The sequence below is a fragment of the Acinonyx jubatus genome, chromosome B2 (assembly GCF_027475565.1).
Source record: "Acinonyx jubatus isolate Ajub_Pintada_27869175 chromosome B2, VMU_Ajub_asm_v1.0, whole genome shotgun sequence".
NCBI lineage: Eukaryota > Metazoa > Chordata > Mammalia > Carnivora > Felidae > Acinonyx > Acinonyx jubatus.
In genome coordinates, this window is record NC_069385.1 from 2,420,831 (window position 1) to 2,441,499 (window position 20,669).

The following is a 20,669-nucleotide window of genomic DNA, read 5'->3' on the forward strand; positions in this document are numbered from 1 at the left end:
CTTCGTTCCGTGGGGACGTGCGTCTGAAAACCTGAAAAAGGAGCGGGTATTTGCAACACAGCTTGTCAGGAAGGAGGAGACTCCCCGAGAAAGAATTCTCGAGTGTGTGACGTTAACCAGAGTGTGAAAAGTCGCTCTGCCTTCAGAAAACGGGTTGTTAGGAGCTGACTTGTGGCCCCAAACTCACCTGGTGGAGTCCTCACCTTCGGTTCCTCGGATGGGACCGAATTTGGAGACGGGCGGGGCCTTACAGAGGTGAGTAAGGCAAAGTGAGGGCCTGTGGGTGGGCCCTGACCCAGCGTGACCGGGTCACACACAGGGAGCAGGCGGCTGTCTACACGGCCAGGAGAAAGGCCGCCGGAGAAACCGACCCTGCCCACGCCTGGATCTCAGACATCCAGCCTCCGGGACCGTGAGGCAGTAAAGGTCCGCCACGGCGGCTGCGGGGTCGGTGCCATTTTATTCCGGCACCTTCCCAAACTAACGCGCGATTCGCACGCACGCTGTGTTCCTTTCGACCAGGTTCTCTGTTCCTACACCTCCGCGGTGCCTGGAATTGGCACGCGTTATCAGAAATCTTCAAAGGATTTGAAAATATTGTACTTTTCCGGCCTCCTTTTAAAACTAGCCTATCCGTCCGGAAGCAAATAACGACGCTGTCTGCAAGGTGATGCTTCCCTGCCCACGGTGTCCCCTTTGTGGAGATTTATGGGTAGCGAAGTCTCATTTGTCCGGAAATAAGTGCTCAGGATCGCCTCAACTACCCTGGAACAGGAACCAAGAGAACTTGTCTTCTGGCCAGCACAAGTAGTTGTGCTTGTATATAAATCCGCACGCGTGCGTATGTAATCAACGTAAGCACATGTATACGACTAACTTACGAACAACACACGGGCAAATCCTAAGTCGTTGCCCCTGGGAAGACAGTTCTTACAAGAACAGATAGGTGATTCCCCAGCCGTGGTAGAGTCGCGTCGCCAAGGCGCGGAGGGTGGCTTAATGTCAGACACACGTAAGGTCCAGCCAGAGCCTGCGATGGGAGCGGATTTGGGGAAACCAATGAAAAGAAGACACCGGGACCGTTAAAGCACAAACCAGAGCCACCTAATATGGGAGTCGATCCGTGTAGCTCTGGGTCCCCTGAGGGCGGCAGTGCATTTCGGCACCGGACACTTATGGGGATGCCCAAGGCAGCAAGAAACGATATGTAATGAAATAAAGTATGTGTCATATTTTAGAAACGTTTTTATTCATTATGGCTGAAATTTTAAACGGGCTAATGCATAAAGAAGTAAGCTTCACTTATCTGAAAAATTATACACAAGAACTTATTTCGGCTGTGCCCAGCAGACACGGTGCTTCTGTGCCAGCTGGGGACACATGCCGAGCTGCGGGGACCCGCTCGGCGCATCGGCCGTCCTGAGAGGAGCATCTGAGTAATGTCCCCGTGCTTTGATTTCTGGAGTCGAACGCTGACAGGTTCCAAGGAGGTGGGACCTCTGAACACCACAGTCTCCCAAGTCAGAACACCGACTCTGGAAGACGAATCCTACTTCCCGTGCAAAATAGTTTTATTTTGCAAAGCCAAAACTATCTGTAAACATAACAGACGTTGGATCCTAAGCTATCACTTCGAATTTCATAGAAAGATGCGGTTGAAGCTTGCAAGAACAGTAGAAAGTTCCAAATAACACGTGAGTCAGGATTAAACACGTCAGCGTCTTTATAACACTACCTGCATTTTTGTAATATTCGTCCTTCTTCCACTCGCATTCATATATTTACAAAGCACTTTCAAAACTTGCGGTCTAGGAACTTTGCAAAGTTGAGGAGCGCTGTTACAGTCTGGTTCCATGACTGGGGCGCCTGGGCGGCTCAGTCGGTGACGCGTCCAACTCTTGGTTTCAGCTCAGGTCATGATCTCACAGTTCGCGGGATCGAGCCCCGCATCAGGCTCTGCACCGACTGTGGAGCCTGCTTAAGATTCTCTCTCTCTCTCTCTCTCTCTCTCTCTCCCTCCCTCCCTCCCTGTTCGCCACCAGCGTGAAGCGCTTCCTACCCACATCCCCCCGTGTGTGTGCCGCTTCTGACCCGCTGTGGACGCGCAGCAAAAGTTGTCTGTATACTGTCTCAGGAAGCTTCCTTGCTCCATTCTAAAACTCAGATTTAAACACCTAACACTCCCGACTGTACTCCAACCCCCAATTTCACTACGCTTTGTGTAACAAGTATTTATTAAGCCCCTCCGTGTGCTGAAAGTGTGCCGATGGCATGCGTCTTCATGGAACTCTGTCGAACAGATTTTTGGAAGAAAATTGTCGTATCTGCAGTGACCGTTTTCCCAGGGAAATAAAGCAGACGTCTGCTCTCCCGACGGCGCGTTGCGACCCACTCTGTCCCGTCCCCCAGGCCGCTTCTCCAGCCCGGGGAACGCGTTTCGGCGTCTGCCTGCGCTGCCTCGTGTGAGCCTCTCGTGTGACGTTCTCTGCTTCCGTCTCGCGAACCCTGCACGTGTGTGAAGTGACCAGGAGACACCGTGCTCTAGGGGCGGTTCCGCGCCTGCTTCCGAAAACGTCCACGTCTGCCAAGAGTCCTCTCTGCTTTGGGGAACGCCAGCCGTGGGGAGCCCCGGGGGGCTCGGGGCTGCGGGGAAGAAAAGTGGGGACACGCCACGTGGGGGCCCCGGCAGCCCCGTCAGGATGAGACCCCCGCGGCCGGTCCCACGGGGGGACGGGGTCCCGGTCCAAGTGCACGTTCCCCGAGCCGCCGGGGGGGCCGCGGCCCCGGGCCGGTCACATGGTGAAGGACGACGCGTTGTCGTTGTCCACGGTCTCGCTGTTCTGCCTGGAGGTGAAGGCCTCCGAGTGCAGCCTAGAGCAGGAGAAGCCTGACGCCTTCTGCTTCCTCCGCACACACCACAGGTCCTTCACGATCTTCAGGAAGTAGCTCCGAAACTTCTGGCCGATGAAGGCGTAGAGCACGGGGTTGAGACAGCAGTGCAGGAAGGCCAGGACCTCGGTGACGTTCTGGCTGTAGCCCAGCAGCCTGGCGCCCTGGCAGGAGCGGTTCATCCTGCCCAGCTGCGCGGCCGTCACCAGGAGCACCATGTTGTGGGGGATCTGGCAAGCCAGGAACACCAGCACCACCGCGATGATCACGCGGATGGCCTTGTGCCGCTTGGAGTTCTGAGCCTGCACCAGGGTTTTGACGATGAACATGTAGCAAAAGATCATAAACACCAGCGGGATGAAGAAGCCGAAGAGGAGCTGGAGCCCCAGCATCAGCAGCTTCCACTTGATGGGGTCCGAGACCGCCTGGTACCGGGGCTCGCACACGTAGCTGCCGTGCACGTCGTACTTCTGGTTGAACGTGAACGTCCAGCCGGAGATGAGGACGGAAGCCACCCAGACCACGAAGCAGATGGCCCTTCGGTGCACCAGCGTCCTGGACCGCAGCCTGAAGGACTTGGTGGCCTGGACGATGGCAATGTAGCGGTCCATGCTGACACAGGTCAGGAGCAGCATCCCGCAGTTGAAGTTGATGGCGTAGATGCCCTTCATCAGCTTGCACGTGGCGTTGCTGAAGATCCACTCGCCGGTGGCGTGGCTGACGGCCCAGAACGGGAGGGTGAGGACAAAAAGTATGTCGGCGATGGCCATGTTCAAGAGGTACACGTCTGTCATAGACTTGGCTTTCTTGTAGAAAGCAAAGGTGACCACCACCAAAACATTGCCCAGGAGGCCAAAGATGCAGATCAGGGAGTAAGCGATCGGCACAAACAGCCCAGAGAACATTCTGACCTCCTGCAGGGAGCACAGTAACGTGTTGTCATCAAGTGAGTAATCCGAGCTATTATTACCCGACCCAAAGTAATCCTCACTCAGACCGAAGACGTCGCTGATGTTCATCGGTTCCTGGAAGGCGAACAGAGGTAGAGTTAGCTGCACTGTGATTTCCGAGGAGCCCCGGCTGACCGAAACGGTACCCCCGCCAAAGGAGACTAGACGCTCACCCCGTTCATCGCGCTCTTGTTTTCGGCGGAAAATACGGGCCTGGTACGGAAGCGGGTGGGCGTCCAGCCCCTCTGGCTCACCAGCGGAGACAGTAGAGAAGTGAGTCTAAGGAGGAAAGAAAGCAAGATACACTGTAGTTGAGACAGAAATGTTCCCAGGGAGCCGGAGAATCGCGTTACCAGCATTCCGTCTCATGAGGACCCAGAGCGTGCGCGGCATGCTGGCTTACGTGAAAATATCCATTCGGGGGGGAGCGCCTGGGGGGCTCAGGGAAGCATCAGACTCTGGGCTTCAGCTCAGGTCATGGTCTCACAGTCCGCGTGTTCGAGCCCCGTATCGGCTCCGTGCTCACAGTATGGAGCCCGCTTGGGATTCTCTGTCTCCTTCTCTCTCTACCCCTCCCCCACTCTCTCTCTCCCAAAATAAATACATCAACTTAAAATTTTTTATTCTAGAGAGAGAGTGTGAGCAGGGTGGGTGCAGAGAGAGGCGGGGGGTGGGGGAGCGGCGGGGACAGAGGATCCAAAGTGGGTTCTGCACTGACAGCAGGGATCCCGATGCGGGGCTTGAACTCACAAACCCTGAGATCGCCACTTGAGCTGAAGTTGGATGCTCAACCAGCCGAGCCACCAAGGCGCCCCCCCAAAATATTTGTTTCAAAATATTCATTTAGAACAGGGGTCCACAACCTCTTTCTGTAAAGGACCAGATGGTAAATATTTTCCCTCTGCAGGTCATATAGTCTCTGCCCCAACTACTCAGACCTGCCCCGGTGGCGTGAAAGCAACCATAAACAATTTCACAAATGAATGCGCTTGAGTCCATGGGGCATCATTTGTCAATCCCCGATCTATAGCGTAAAGAAGGGTGATAGCAGCAAAACCACAGATTCTGACCTACACAGAAATCTTGGTGCAAAAGTCAATTTAATTACGTTCAATAAGATTCCACTGAACAACATCCACAGAAGTGTAGGTGCGTCTACAATACTTAGAATTTACAGTCTTTGCCTGCAACTAGTTGACAGAATCATTCGGTGTTTTTCATCCTGCTGGGGATGTGAGAATCTCCTGTAGAATTTTTTTTTAAAGTCTAAACGTGACAGTCATTCTCAAGATACACTGAGTAAGATTCCCGGGCTCGAAAGGCAGGAGGGACGTGTATATGCGTCTTAAAAGTCATGGCTGTTGCAGCCTACAACCGCTAACCTGCAGGGGCAGCGACATCCTAATCGTCAGAAACCAGACCGCGGGGAGGAAGGTCAAAGCCAAGAGGGGCAGTGCCCGGGGCCCGGCTCAAGAAATTCGCCGGGATACGAGTGAGTGCGGAGCTGGAGTCTCAGAGGGAAGGGCTCTGACCACTGGCGTTTGAAACAAACTCAAACAGGAAAGGACGGAGAATTCTCTGATCTTCACATCCAACCATTCCCTGTTATTGAGTGTGACCGTCCTGATATATCATCTGTCCCTCCCCGTCCCCAATAAATTCCCTGGCCCAGGATGCTGATAATCGTGTCAAATGTGTCTTCATCCTCCTCCTCCCCTCCCCCCCCCCCCCCCCCCCGCCCCAGGTGCACCGGCAGGGAATCTATCACCTACACAGTCAGTACCCATACCTGACATTCTGGGAGGAAGTCAGGATAACACAAAACTCGCCCTCGCCCTGAAGGATTTTCTGAGCCTACTTGTCATATCGCTGGTTTCTCATCGTGCTGCTTCCACAGTCATGGATGGGGCGGCCCCCAGCCCGTTCCTTCCCTAATGCCTGGAGCTGTCACTTGCTGCCTCCCAGCCACTGCCCTGGATGTGCCACTAGGGGGAGGCATGGGTCACCTGTGCACATCTGCAGTCACCTCCAGCATACATTATCGGGGCTTTAGGGCGTGCAGAAGAACCAGAAAGTAAAGCCTTTGTGTGTGAAAGAATAGGAGAGGGTGGATATAGCAATCAGATCATCAGGTGAACCATATCAATCCAACATGACTACAAGATTGACGGTTCCAGCCAGGAGGGATTAACAGAAACCGAATGCACCCTACGGCATTCAACAACCAGAAAACCCTGTAAAGTATGTCCAATAACAGTTTTCAGACATTGGTGTTATGGTCAGACAGGGTTATGGTCCCTGACGAGAAGAGAGCAGGCAGAGAGTGCTATGGCCCCGAGCTCTGTGAAGCCCCAACTTACACAGAAGCAGTTTTCAAGTGCAGGGCGTGGGGGCTACCTGACCCGGGCATGGCCACCCCACCGAGGACACAGGGATCGGAGTCCTGGGAGGCCAAGGCAGCTATGCTTTGCAAGACAAAATATGGAGGAGGAGGGAGCCACACACAGAAAAATAAGGACAGCGGCAGAGACGTGTCCTTGAGAGGAAGCAAGGCAAGACTGATCCCAGGAAGGAGAGACAGAGAAATCCTCGGAATCCTCGCAGGCTAGGAATGGTTCTCTCCCGCAGGAAGAGTAGCGGTACCTTCTCAGTCCCGGATCATGGGACAGCATCCTCAGAACAATACCGTGTTAGGACGAATGCCACTCAAATGAACCTACCTTAAACACTGCTCTGATCCTGCCATAGCAAAAGAAAGTCTCGGATGTGATCCATGTGATTCCAGTAATATAACTACACTCCAGAACAAAAACATGTGACAAAATCCAGCCTTCGACCATGTGAAGTTCATGTCAGGCATCCAAACAAAAATCTCTAGACCACCGTAGGCCGAATGTCTGTGTCTCCCTGAAAGACGCTAAAGCCTAATCCCAAGGTGGTGGCATTTATAGGTGGGGCCTCCCCTCGTGTGGGATTAGTGTTCCCAGAAGAAGAGACACGGGACAGCCTTCTTGCTCTCTGTCTGCTCTCCGCCACGTGAAGGCGACAAGAAGACTGAACCAGGAGGGGGTCCTCCCTAGACATGGGCCTGCTAGCACCTGAACCTTGGACTTCCCAGCCTCCCCGACTGTAGCAATAAGTGTACGCTGTTCAAGCCACCCTGAGGTAACCTGTCACAGCCACTAACGGACTATAATGCGGACATTTGAGGAAACAGGAAAATATGACCCATAATCTATATGAACAAACAGAAAAATAACAGAGATGATAGAAAAAACTGCTCTGTAGCTAGTACAAATACACTTCAAATGCTCAGGAAAGTAGAGGAAAGCATAAATACAGTGGAGAAAATGACAAAAGATACAAAAAAGACCCAAATCAATGTTCTGTAGATGAAATATATAATATGTAAAAAACAAAACAAAACAAAAAAACGCTGATGAGGATTAACATACACGGATCAGTTGTAATTCTCTGCCCTAGCAATATTTGGAACATTTGGCCATTGAAACTGGAAAAAAAAATCACAGTGACATCAAAAACATGAAATAAAATACTTAACGACTACATCTTCGAAATCGACACGAGATTTCCATACTGAAAACTATACGATGTTGCTGACAGAAAGTAAGATCTAAACGAAAGGAGAGTTGTATTGGGTTCAGGATTAGACAGCTCAATATTAGGGTGTCAGTTCTCTCCAAACTGATCTACAGATACAACACAATCCAAATCAAACTTGTGGCAGGACTCCTGAAGAAACCGACAAGCCGATTCCAAAATTTATATAGAAATCCAAGGGAGTTAGAAGAGCCAAAGCAGTTTTGAAAAAGAGGACAGAATCGTAGGATTCATACTATCTGATTGCAAGACTTCCTACGAAGCTACAGGTGTCGTGACAGCATCCTGTTGGTAACAGGACGGACACACTAATCAATGGAAGAGAATGGAGTCCAGAAATAGACTGCACGTCAACGGACGTCCGCACGTCAATGGACGACTGATTCAATAGGGAAAACGCAATCTTGGCAATAAATGGTATTGGAACAACTGGATGTTCATGCATAAGAAGTTGATCCTGGGGCACCTAGTGGCTCAGTCAGTTGAGTGTCCGACTTCAGCTCAGGTCATGATCTCCAGGATCGTGAGTTCGAGCCCCGTGTCGGGCTCTGTGCTGACAGCTTGGAGCCTGGAGCCTGGTTCGGATTCTGTGTCTCCTGGGGCACCTGAGTGGCTCAGTGGGTGGAGCGTCCGACTTCAACTCAGGTCATAATCTCACGGTCCGTGAGTTCGAGCCCCGCATCAGGCTCTGTGCTGACAGCTCGGAGCCTGGAGCCTGCTTCCGATTCTGTGCCTCCCTCTCTCTCTCTGTGCCCCAACCCACTCACATTCTGTCTCTGTCTCTCTCAAAAGTAAATAAACATTAAAAAAAAAAAAAAAGGAAGTTGATCCTTACTTTGACCTCCTGCTACAAACAAAAAGATAACTCAGAATGAATTATAGATTTAATGCGAGTGCCCAAACCATGAAACATCTGAGGAAAACAGAAGAGAAAATCTTTGTGCCCTGGGGAGTGGTAGAGATTTCTTATCTAAATTGCAAAAGGCATGAATGGTAAAAACAAAAAGCAAAAAACAAAAAAAAAACAAAAAAAAAACAACCAACTTTTGATAAATTGATCAGAATTTAAAGCTTCTGCTTTTTGAAAAATGCTTCAGAAAATTAAACACAGACCACAGAATGGAGAAAAAATTTGTAACCTTAAATCTGATCATGGATTGTACCCAGAAGATACAAAGAACTCTTACAATTCGGTGTCAGGAGGACACAACTCAACAAGAAACAGGCAAAAAGTCTGAAGTCAGTTCACCAAAGGACATACACGGACGGCAATTACCGCACAAGGAAAGATGTTCGAGGCGATTAATCATCGGGGAAACGCAAATTAAAACTGCGCTGAGACGCCACTCCCCACCGGAAGCGTGGCTGAAAGTAAGAGCAGACAAGACAGAAGGTGCGGGTGACGATGTGCCGTCCAAGCGCTCACGCTCTGGTGGCAGGACGCAAACCCCCACGGCCACGGTGAGAAAAGAGGGTCGTGGTTCCATACGAAGTAAAACACGCACTTACCGCATGAACCGGCAGCCGACGCTCGCGTGCGTAGCCCAAGAAAATGAAAGGCTAGCGCTTGAAAGGCTACGGCACGTTCACACTCATCGCTAGAAAGTGGGAAGAACCGAAGCTCCATCAGCCGCTGAACAGAGCAGCGCATTGCGCTGTCCCCGGGTGATAAAGCAGCGCCCGGCAGCAAGAAGGAACGGACCACAGATACAGGCTCCAACACGGGCCAATCGCAAAAGCCTCCCGCTGGGTGAAGAATCCAGACGTGTAATACCAGCTGCCACATTATTCCATTTATGTGAAGCTTTAGAAAAAGCAAAAACGACGGCAGTGGGAATCAGGTCGGCGACTGTCATGGGTCAGCGTTGGCTGAGGGGGCACAGGGACCCTGTCCTGGTGATGCAAACGTTCCCCCATCAAGACGGTGACGTCGGCGTGCCTTGTCACAACGTATCGCATCACATACTTCAAATCGGTGACCTCAATGGTAAGTAAACTCTGCCCTGACGAGGCTAGTGAAATACCTTTGGACAACAGGTGCCATAGGTCAGGGTCCTCACAGAGGACTGACGGGGTTGTGGCAGGTTCGCAAGGAAGGACCTGGGAAAGAAGGGGTGCAGGTGAGCGGGAGGGGGCTGGGGACAGCGCAGCGTGTGAGCCGTAGCACGGGGGCCACAGGGCTACTGTGGGGAACGGCAGGAAACGCTCAGAGGGAACAGAGCCGCGTGGTGACGGAGACGATGGACCATGTGCCAATCCGAGGGGCCCAGGGAGATGGGGTCACGTGGGGGGGTGACACGGTGACATTCAGATCACATGGAGGCTGGGAGGCTGACAAGGGAGCCGTGGAAAGGCCGGGAGGGACGTCCCCACCTGCCGTGTGCTCAGCGCCCAGCTGGACCCCCACACTGTGACATAGCATGTTTCCCGAATTCAAATGTAATTGAGCCCAACAACTGTTCAGGAACCATCTGTTGAGGACGACACTGTAGGTACAGAGACCAGTCACGCACCAGCTCCAGCTCCAGGAAGCCGTCGGGTGAACAGACCGTTGGGAACCTGCGTGGGACCCTGGAAGGTCCAGAAGAACAGGTGACTGGCTCTTGGCGAAGAGAAGGCTGGGGCCAGAGATGCTCCGTGGTGAGGTCAGCCCAGCAGCCGGGGGGTGGGGCGGGGGTGGCGCTCGCGCCTGCTCGGAAGGCACAGCCTGCAAATCTGGATGATGGTGAAGGTAACGCGGTTGTGGTTAAGCAGGAATCCGTGTTCTCGATAAAAAGTGTCGTCAAGTTCACGTGGATGCCAGTCACTTGCCGTGCCTGGAAATGATTCAGCCTGCACCAGGCCACCATTTTCACCACAGAAATCATGTGAGTTGTTTTCAGGAAACCGTGTTGGTGACAGATTGGCGTCTGTGCTGCCACATCACGCAGAGAAGGTGTTTTGCTCATGTATCTCGCTCACCTCCAATCTTGAGCAGCAAGATCGCCTCTTTGGAGACACAAGTTCTGCATTTCGTTGTTGTCGTTGCACAGACCGGGGTGGTAAAGACACGGAGACGTTTTTGAAGACCTGTGTCCCTGAACCAGAGGTGACAGGTACTGCGTGTTGGCCGCCAGTGGTTGACAGGAGCGGCCGGCGTTACCACCAAATCCGATCATTCTTTGCTGAGCCGACGAACCCACAGTTGTGAGACTTCCAGACACGGGAGTCCCGCCCGACCTTGTTTTTAAAGCTCATCTCTCTCTCTCTCTCTCTCTCTCTCTCTCTCTCTCTCTCTCTCTCCTCTCACGTCCTCACCGTCGCCACCATTCCTGCCAGGCCTTCCTTATTTCGAAGTCACTAGATCACATGTAAGTGCATGGGCCCCAACTGATTCCCAAAATGTAATGAGCTTAGCTTTGAAATGGAAGTGTTTCCTAAGTTGCTGCCTCTCAGACTGACGGGAATACAGACGCGCCTACAAAACCAGTTGGTTTTAAGAGAATCTGTGGGACAGACGGTTCTAAATTGCCCTTGGGAGGAAGTTTTGAGGCCTCGGGCGGAAATCGTGATGACGCACTTAGAAATATTATGCCACTCAATCTGGTTTTTCAGGTAAGACTCTCCTTCCCTGGTGTGCAGCCACCTCGAGTGAAGCGTTGACCGTTTCTTCCGAGGTGACTCACTGTCACCACCTGCCTGGGTGTCAGCCCCTCAGAGGCTTTGCACCCCGCCGGGCCCGCCGGGGCATCGCACCGAGTGAGACGCGAGAAGCACGGCGTCCTCCTCCTCTGACCGACGCCCGTGGAGTCCCAGCAGAGGACAGACCGTGTAGGAACTCTCAAAACTCATGTGCGGGGAGAGAAGGTAAACGCCTCCTGTGGGGTCAAACGTCTGGCGAGGATGCCCGGCAGGGCGCTGAAGCGTGTTAGCGAGGATGCCGGGGGTGGGCACTCAGTCGGAGACGCCCGGCTGGCACTCCACGCCTGGCTGTCATGGCCACGAACCTGCAGATCAGGCGTTGTAGACGTCGCAAATCTACGATTAAATCTGAAATTTGCAGGGGCGCCTGGGTGGCTCCGTCAGTTAAGCGTCCCACTCTCCATCTCGGCCCAGGTCATGATGTCACTGGCCGTGAGTCCGAGCCCCGCATCGGACTGTGGGCTGACGGCGTGGAGCCTGCTTGGGGTTCCGTTCCTCCCTCTCTCTCTGCCTCTTTCTCTCTCTCTCAAAATAAATAAACGTGTAAAGAATCTGAAATTGATAAGTAACAAAGACGTGGGAGTACGATCTGGGTGCAGGACAGTTCGGTAGCTCACTAGGTGGGTGACCGCCTGGGCAAAGACCCCCAACTGGCCCCATGTTGGGCCCTGTCCTCAACCCTGTGCTGCCCGTCATTTTTATCAATGTCAGGCAAAAAAAAAAGGGGGCAGACTCATCACGTCTGAGGTGACCAGACGCCTGAAAATATAATCATTATGTTGGGTGAATCAGTGTGAAAAAACTCTGCACAGAATCGAACAATGAGGTAAATCCAATATGGCGAAATTCCGTGGCGAAAGTAGGAGGTGTTGCAACATGGGTTCGAAGGCTGCAACTTGCAAGTGCAATCACACAGAAAGTGTGGCAGCAGGATAAATTTTAAGAGCTTTATATGATATTTCATGGAGAGACGACTAAATCCATGCAGAGGGAACAACACCAGTCAGCCTGCTGGCCAGCCACCTAACATAAGCTTCCTTTCACCCACATCGTATCCCCCTTCCTTGATCACGTATCGCTTGCACACTCACTAACACACACACACACACACACACTGTACTGACAGACAAGGTGGTCAGCAGGACCCACATCCACGCCCGAATCCCCGGAAACTGTGCGCGTGGGCCCTCATGCGGCAAAAGGGGCTTTGCGGATGGGACCAAGCGTTAGCGCCTTGAGATGGAGAGCAGACCCCAGATTACCCAGGTAGGCCTGGTGTGGCTGTGCCCCCCTAAAAGTGGGGACCTTCCCCAGCTGAGATGGGAGTGGGAGAGAGAGATTCAAAGCATGGGGGGGACTCAGTCCGTCGTCGCTTTGAACGCCAAGCAGGTGAGTGGGCTCCACGAGCCGGGCCCGGCCCCCACCGACAGCCAATGTGACAACGGGGACCTCACCCACCCCTGCACCTGCAAAGAGCTGATCCTCCCTTAGGGGCTCCAAAAGGAGCACAGCCCCCGCCAACACGCCCGTTTCAGCCTGCACGACCCGCATCAGACCCCCGACCTCCAGAACTGGGAGGTTCGAAGAGTGTGCGGGTTAGGCCGCTGACGTCGTGAGGACAGCAACAGAAAACCAAAACAGTGCTCGGTCCATGTGTCCTGTTGAATTCAATGTGTTCACCCTCTTGGGCCAAAGCAGAACTGCAGGGTGTGCAATGATGTGGGTGATGGGTCTCCGCCTCCGCTCCGTCGGATTTAGAGCAATTTTGAGTAAGTTGGGGAAAAATGCCGGCGGGACTCAGCTAGAGCCAAACGGCCACGACGAAAGCAAGGAACGACTGTATCAGAACGGAAGCCGCCTCGCCTAACAACAATCAGGGGTCAGGTGGGAAGGAAGTCACCAGCTCTCCCGCAAGGCTGTCCCGTGAACGAGGGTCCGGCCTCAGCCGCCCACCAACAAGCGGAGGTTCCACAAACACATTGCCACCCCCAGTGTCAGGAAGAGTTTGCAAAACCGGCCCCGGGCTCCCCCAGGAGATGCTTGTCTGTCAAGCACAGGGGGGTGAGTCTGTACTGAAAATGAGGAGGCGTGAGGAGGATGGGACCTACCGAGTCAGCGTTTCTCGCGCTAGAAGCCTCTGGAAAGGAGGCTGCAAGTGGCCCCTTCCAGCCGGGGCACCAGGGACCGGGAGCCTTGACCAGCCGTCCTTGGAAGTACATTAATGGCATTTGCCACAGGAGAGAATCCCGGGGGTCCCTACCTAAACATGCTTTTAAGCAGACCGACCCTGTGCCCCTACATTTCTGACTGCAGAGAAACCCGAGTTTAGGGACCGGGAGCATGGTCCGCGGGAGGATGGGAACTAGGCACCCGGGACCTTCCATCTGTGTGACGAGTGGGTATAGACTGGGGGTGTCTGAAAACCTTGTTTTCACACTCACTCTCCACCCACACCTTATGCTAGTTTGTCACCAAAGCCCGTTTGTAGTGAGCTTGTCTAGTGGTTTGGGGCTCCTCCAGGAGAGGGACGTTTCTCTGTGCCTGGTGGTCGCCTGGGTCTTCTGATTTGTTAGAACAGCTTGATTCAGGTGAGATCTGTGGGTCCCGTGAATGTCTGCTTTGACCACTCGGCGGCTGGAGTCCACACACCCTGCACGTTACTGTCACCCTTATGCTCGTGCGGGAACTGCTCCTTCCCAGGGGGATTCCGGCACCAAGAGACGCAGTCACTGGAACAGACCAGACTTTAAAAGTGAGTCCCCAGGCGCCTGGGGGGCTCCGTCGGTTGAGCGTCTGACTTCGGCCCAGGTCATGATCTCACGGTTCGTGGGTTCGAGCCCCACGTCGGGCTCTGGGCTGACAGCTCGGAGCCCGGAGCCTGCTTCCCATTCTGTGTCTCCCCCTCTCTCTGACCCTCCCTCGCTCACGCTCTGTCTCTCCTTCAAAAATAAACATTAAATAATAATAATAATTAAAAAAATAAAAGAGAGTCCCCAGAAAGGTTCTGGGTAGAAGGAGAAAAGGAAGGGAAGAGGGAAGAGATTGCTCTGTGGTTAAATAAGTTTGGGAAATGCGACTAACCGCACCCTCCTCTTGGATCCTTACATGGCAGTGTATTGTCGATGGCTCTCAGCCCTGCTTGAGCCATCACAGTCTCCTGAACCTACTTCACCCACAGACCCTTTGGAGCCAGTGTTCTTTGGAAACCACTTGGGAAACAGCTGACCCAGAGGAGGTATCCATCAGCTCATTCAAAGAGAGGGCCAAGCTCCGGGCACACCTGCCGTCCGCCGATAGATCGGTCCCGCCAGGGCTGACGGTGCCTGATACGGCGAACGTGCGAGGGACGCCAGCGAGGCAAGAGGGTCACCCAGCTTCAGGCACCGCGCGGCGTCCTCAGTCTCTAACCTGGGGCATATCCCTTCACTCAGAAACCGCACGAAACAAAAACGATGTGGGCCTCACGCTGATGCCTGATTGACTCTTCTCACAGCGGCCCCGACTCAGAAATTAGCTTTCGTTGGAAGACGTGCCTGTGCGGGTCTCCCCTTCCTGTTTTAGAGTCACGTGACGACAGGTCAAATGTCGCGTGACTCGCGCGGTCACATTCTGAAACCGTACAGATACATCGCCCTTCTAAGCGAAAAGCAAATGTGCTAAAATCCGACAACACGTAGACGTGCGGTAAGTGATCACAGTGTCTGCTTTTGGGTGTCGACACGTCAAAGGTTTTGTGACCACACGTGAAAAGAAAGTGTTACTTGCAGAAAAATGTAATGTTACCTAAGTGGAGTAACGCTTTTAAAGATAGCGTTTAAAATACTGACTTACGGTTTTATCGCAATCAACTAGCGTGGTTTTTGTTGGAGACCACAGGCAAGAGAGTCTCGGAAAGTAACTGCTAATTGGTTGACTCCTTCCCAGACGAGGAGACCGTCTGATGGTCTGTGACCTGAAAGACCCCGCCCAGGAAGCCGAGGAAGGCGGCCCATCCACTGGCTGCAGTTTAGGAGAACGCAGGGGCGGGCCGGCCGGCCGCCCCCAACAGGAGCCTGCTGGCTTCGGCGGACCCCTCCCGCCGCACCTCTGCTCTGGAGCCCTGAGGGCTCTGGGGGGTGTTCGGTCACCTGACCGGGGGCAGGTGGCCACCACTGCGAGTGTCCTAGCTGGGACCGGCTAATTGACACAGCCTCGGGCCGGCCGGCCGCCCATTGGGACCGGGAGTGGGCGGTGGCCGACACAGGGCAGCGAAAGGGAAGTAGGGTCCCCTAGAGAAGGGAGGAGGCGCTGAAAAAGCAGAAGGGGCGGCCGACATGCCGGCTTCCACTGCCCATTTGGCCAAGGGCAGACTCTGCCCGAGAACACTGAGTAAGGGGAAAACGTTCCTAGGAGTCATCAAAATACTATCAGCAAGGAAAGCTTCACGTCTGAATGAAAACAAATTGTATAGTCGTTTTCACGGTCTGTCATAAGTGGAATTAAAGCAGAGGGTTTTAAATCTGTGTTTGCTTTCGTAAATAGCGGTGGCCCGCAGGGTACAGAACGAGGACCAACTACGAGCGGGTATGTGCGTCCCGTGTGCACGTGTACCTGTGTGCCTAAGTGTATGAGTATACGTGGGCTCTGTGTGTATATTTGCACGTGTGGATGTGTTACGTGTGTGCCTGCATATGTATGTCGTGTGCGTGCGTTTGTACAGGCGTGTCTTAGGTGGGCACGTGTGTGCGTGTGTGCATTTTTGTGCACGTGTGTTTGTGTGCATGCGTGTTGTATGTGCCTGCGTGTGTATGTTGTGTGCATGCGGGCGTGTGTACGTATATGCGTGCATGGCTGTGTGCGCGTGTGTGAGAGCACTGTGGGGGTGTACTACACGTCAAGTTATAAGTGCACACTGGACGCTGGGGTCACTACTCTATCATCTCATTTAACCACAGAAACCCTTTAAGGCAGACGCTATACCCATTTTACAGATGGAAGGCTGGAGGGCTGTTCACCCTTACCGTCCCGTTCACTCTGTCTCCAGAGGGTTTTACTCAAGCCCCATAAATCCCCAGAAGATCTTAAACAACCTACTTATTGTACAGCCTCTTAACTGATACCAGAATCTCTCACACTGCAGTTGTCAGTATTCATAAACATGTGTTTTCTCAATCACTTGAACCGCGGGCTCACGGTGTTTTATCCTTTTTTAGATAAAGAGCAGCAGAGCTGAAACTCTAGGCCAGCTTCCTTCTGCTTTCGAATAAGTGGTTAAGAGAGAAGCCAGAAGGTTTTTTCCAATGATTTGTATATAGGTTGGTGATTTTTTTTTTTTTCTTTTGGTTTCCTTTGCTTCTTTGGAAGCTCGCTTTTACATTTTCTTTCTCGGTGGCAGAAATTAAACTTTTCATCCCTTCAAGAATAGTTTTAATCCGGACCTCGCGTGTACGTCCTCACAGCGCCGATCTCCACAGTACCTAGTTTTGCTGCTACACAGGCTTTGGAGGGAGCCAGGGACAGGCCTGAGATCTTGAAGATCATTATGTATTCTTTTGTGGTCACGAGACACTGACTTCACAATCGTGATGGCATTTGCAGCCCTTATCAGAGCTTCTTCTGTATTTCCCTGACTCTCATAAAAGTTTCCACCCCATCGATTTCTCTTAAATAACACCTGACAAGCTCCTTCCCCCTCAATCTCCAGCCGCGCAAGACGCCCCCTCGCCGTGTTTCTTTGCACAAATCGCTTTCTGCATTGCTGCCAAAACATCTCTTAGCTCAGTCGCTAGCTCTTCAGACTCTGTGTGCTTAGCTACATAAACGGCTGCATTTCACGCGAGACTGCTGCCCCGTGGGGGTTTAACCCCATAAAGTAGCAAAGCCCGAGTCGTCCGGGCGGTGGAGATGAGATCACCGCCCGCACGCTGAGAGGAAAGGCAAGATCCCCGACAGCCCGGCCCTGTTCCTCAACCCAGAAGGACAGCGTCTTGGCGAAGGCCAGACTGAGCTTTATCCAGTGGCGCAGTCACCACGCCAGCCTTCTGGAAATCCCCGCAGGGCCACCGCTCCACGTGTGGCACCCATCAGGCGGGGGCGTCAAGGATGTGAAGATGCTTTTCCAAGAAGGGAGGGGCTCGGCCGTGCTCACCTGAGAAGCGCTGGGATCCGACGGGAATCGTCCTGCCCGAGGCCCCAGGGATGCTTCGCATCAGCACCGGGATGCCGTTGACCCGATGCAGTTTCTACTGGTCGTGCAGAAAAAAAAGCAGGGAGAGACCAAAAGTGGCCGAGAGCGAGTTGCTGAACTGCGACCACTTCCTACTGAAGAGTGACGCCTATGTGCCAAATGCAGAAGGTTAACCGTGTACGTCCCGTAGGTGATCGAGCAATCACATGACCCCGGGAGCAGGCTCACGCCAGCCGCGGAGCCCAGCTGGGTGCTCCTCAGGGTGCCTTTGAGCTGCTTTTCCACGTGTGGCCACGTTTGCCCTCGCGCCTTCCCCCTCCTGTGCCCGTTTACTTCCCGTGAACCAGGGCGCTTTGCAAACTGCCCGGGGGGGCCGTAGAAATGTTTGGGAAAGGGCGCCTGAGACTGTGTTCTGTGAGGCGGCCCCTGGAGCCCCTGTGCCCGCCTTCCCCCCAAACCTGTGCCCCCACAGGTAGACCACTGGCCCTCTCCACACCCCGGTCCCATCCCCAGTCAGGTAGCGGCCTCGGCGTGTCCCCAGAGGCATCGGCGGCCGTCCCCGTGGAGCAGTTGGAACAGTGCCGAAGCAGACGGGGCTCTCGGCGAGTTGGGGTCCAACACGCAAGTCCTTGAGCCCTGGGCCTGGGCCCTTTGTGAGACGGCAGGTGACAGGTGGGAGCGCCCTGCGGTTCGACGTAGTAACCGAGGACTCGCCCGGGGGATTCATGTTTAGGTGCGAGCGGCTTAAAAACAGCAAAAAGAAAAAGAAACGGAGAACGAATTCTCCGACCATAATCCAGATCTTCGTGGGGTGTGTTGCTGCACGTCAAGGCCCAGGAAGTACCAGAGGTCTTAGAGCGACGGGGCCCGGGGACCAACGCGACCCGAGGCCAGACCGGCCGGCGCTGTCGGTCCTCCCCTCGCTGAGCTCGCCGGGCGCCCCCGACCGCTGGGTGCCCACCCTGCGCGGTGTCCACGCCCGTCAGCCAGGCTTCAGGCCTCCTGCGCACCCCTGCACTCTGTCCCCTCGGTGCTCCTCCCGGGACCCGGCTGGCCACGGCGGTCGCTCGTCTTGGCAGGACCGGCCCTTCCCTGTGTCCGGCTCCCCCCCCAAACCGCCTGCTTCTTCTCCTCCTTCCCCTCACCCTGCGGAACAAGAACGTTTTCTGGTTCATTCCGAGCCACTCACAGACCTTATGTTGCAGGGACCTGTTGGCCCAGCCTTACAATAGTCCTTTTGAATAAGGATCTCTCCTCCCTGAGTCCTGAGGTGGTGTCTGTGGCAGAGCTTAAGATTCCCACTGAGGCAGGTGCCCTGCCCCCTGCTGTTCGAGAGGCCCGCCTCCAAGTGACTTCCCTCTGTCCCTGTGACAGGCCGGGGCTGGGGGGAGACAAAAGGGACCGCCTCCCCCCTCTTCCTCCTGCCCATCCCTCCGCCCTTCGCGCTCCTGCCCCTTGCCGGAGGCGGAAGCTGCTGGAAGGCCGCCTGCTGGGGGCCCCAGGCCACCTGGGGAACCGGTCCCCGTGTGTCCTGCTCTTTGTCTCTGCTAACCTCCCCTGCAATGGCCGTGTGTGACAGGCATATGGGAAGGTCAGCCCTTCCACAGCGATTACAGCCTGGAGCTGGTCCGCATCTAAAAGGAGGGGCGTTGGGGGCTCAGTCGGGAAGGCGTCCGGCTCTTGATCTCAGGTCAGGTCACCATCTCGCGGTTCGTGGTTCGAGCCCCGCGTGGGGCTCTGTGCGGACAGCTCGGAGCCTGGAGCCTGCTGTGGATTCTGTGTCTTCCTCTCTCTCTGCCCCTCCCCTGCTCACGCTGTCTCTGTCTCTCAAAAATAAATAAATGTAGGGGCGCCTGGGTGGCTCAGTCGGTTGAGCGTCTGACTTCGGCTCAGGTCACAATATCACAGTCTGTGAGTTCGAGCCCTGAGTCGGGCTCTGTGTGGACAGCTCAGAGCCTGGAGCCCGCTTCCGATTCTGTGTCTCCCTCTCTCTCTGCCCCTCCCCTGCTTGTGGTTCCTCTCTCAAAATAATTAAAATAGAAAGAAAGAAAGAAAGAAAGAAAGAAAGAAAGAAAGGGAAATCTGATTGTGCTAAGACCCCAAGTCTAACAAAGTAGCAAGTGGAGAAAAGCTGAACAGTGCGGTCACACAGGGAAGCAGCCACAGAGCAGGGACTCAGTCACAGCGCCCTAGCTGGGGGGCAGGGACACCTGTGGCCGACTCGAGGGCCACCCTTCAGAAGTGGAACGCGAGGAGGCAGAGGTGGCACAGAGCCTCCCCAGGCTCGACCCCCTCCCCTCGCACTCCTCTCCCGCCCCCAGGGAGACACAGATGGGCAGAGTCAGCCGCGGGCCTGGCGCCCTTCCATTCCACGGCCCCACGGCTGAGGCCGCTACCCTGGGGCCAGTGGCCCGCACTTGCCTGATGTGTCCTGTGCCTCCACAGTCCTTCTGTATTTCAAAGCAAATCCATAGCATAGGTCTTCCTTAGGAGGCTCGGCCCACTCTGCCTTGATCTCTCCAGAGACTGCCCGGGTCGAAAACCCTGTGAGGTCTCAGCCTTACATGACCTCCCCCAAATTTAAATCGGGCCGCTCACCTGCACCGACACGGCGAGCTGCGTGAAAGCAAGAAATGCGGCCTGCAGGGATGCATTTTCTATATACGACGCTCCAGTCCGAGAAGTTTGACGGTGAATGTGAGAAGTCCGTTCAGGACAAATTCCGGGTGTGGTTTGGTGAATGAATATCGCAGCCGTAGGAATCGCTTTAGACTCCGAGGTGAGGCTGTTTGCTCCACGCTAACTGCCGGCCGGCAGCCCTGGGGCCTGAGAGGGCCTCCCTGGACCCTCGACTACAGCACCAAAGTGAGGCCCTGGCCAGGCAGCCACGGCCGAGAACCCACACTGGCTCCCTTAAGGAAGAAGAAGTTCAAAGGGAAACCAGGGACTCGGCAAATGTCGATAATCATGAAGAAACCGCTTCTCAAATCATAAAACGTATAGAATCGTCAAAATGTCAACAATTTCAAGCCACAGTCGTGCAGAGAATGTTTCTCAGTCCAGTCGCCTTCCTCACAGTTTGTACTGTTTCCTTAGAGGATGACAGAGGGTCTGACGGGCTTTCAGCTTGGAGGTTAGTGTGAGAAGGTGTTTGACACTCAGATGACCGACGTCTGCTGGTGAGCGCGTGGCCGGAAAAGTCGGTGCCCCTTCAACCACTGGGAAGGCCCGTGGCCCTCGCTGACTCAACTCCTGCTGAGCGGTCCCCGCAGCCCAGGGTGCAGGTCACAGCGTAGTCATCTGCAGCATTTGTGGGGAGCACATCTGGGTCTTGTTTGGGGTGGTGGGGTGCTGGTGTGGTG

The 20,669-nt window shown here is 54.2% G+C and overlaps 1 protein-coding gene across 6 annotated transcripts in view; it reads right to left on the reverse strand.

The window, feature by feature from the left end:
- Nucleotides 1–1,230: 1,230 nt before the first annotated feature.
- Nucleotides 1,231–20,669, reverse strand: part of CCR6 (C-C motif chemokine receptor 6) — a 28,691-nt gene continuing 9,252 nt past the window's right edge. For 2 of the 6 annotated variants that reach the window (XM_027056479.2, XM_053221986.1), the window contains exons 2-3: nt 4,013–4,118; nt 1,231–3,914 (exon numbers count right to left, since the gene is read on the reverse strand). In XM_027056479.2, the coding sequence (XP_026912280.1) occupies nt 2,793–3,914; nt 4,013–4,021 (1,131 nt within the window). In that variant the 5' untranslated portion in view covers nt 4,022–4,118 and the 3' untranslated portion in view covers nt 1,231–2,792. The other 4 variants (XM_053221988.1, XM_053221987.1, XM_053221989.1 and 1 more) reach the window with 4 other exon arrangements.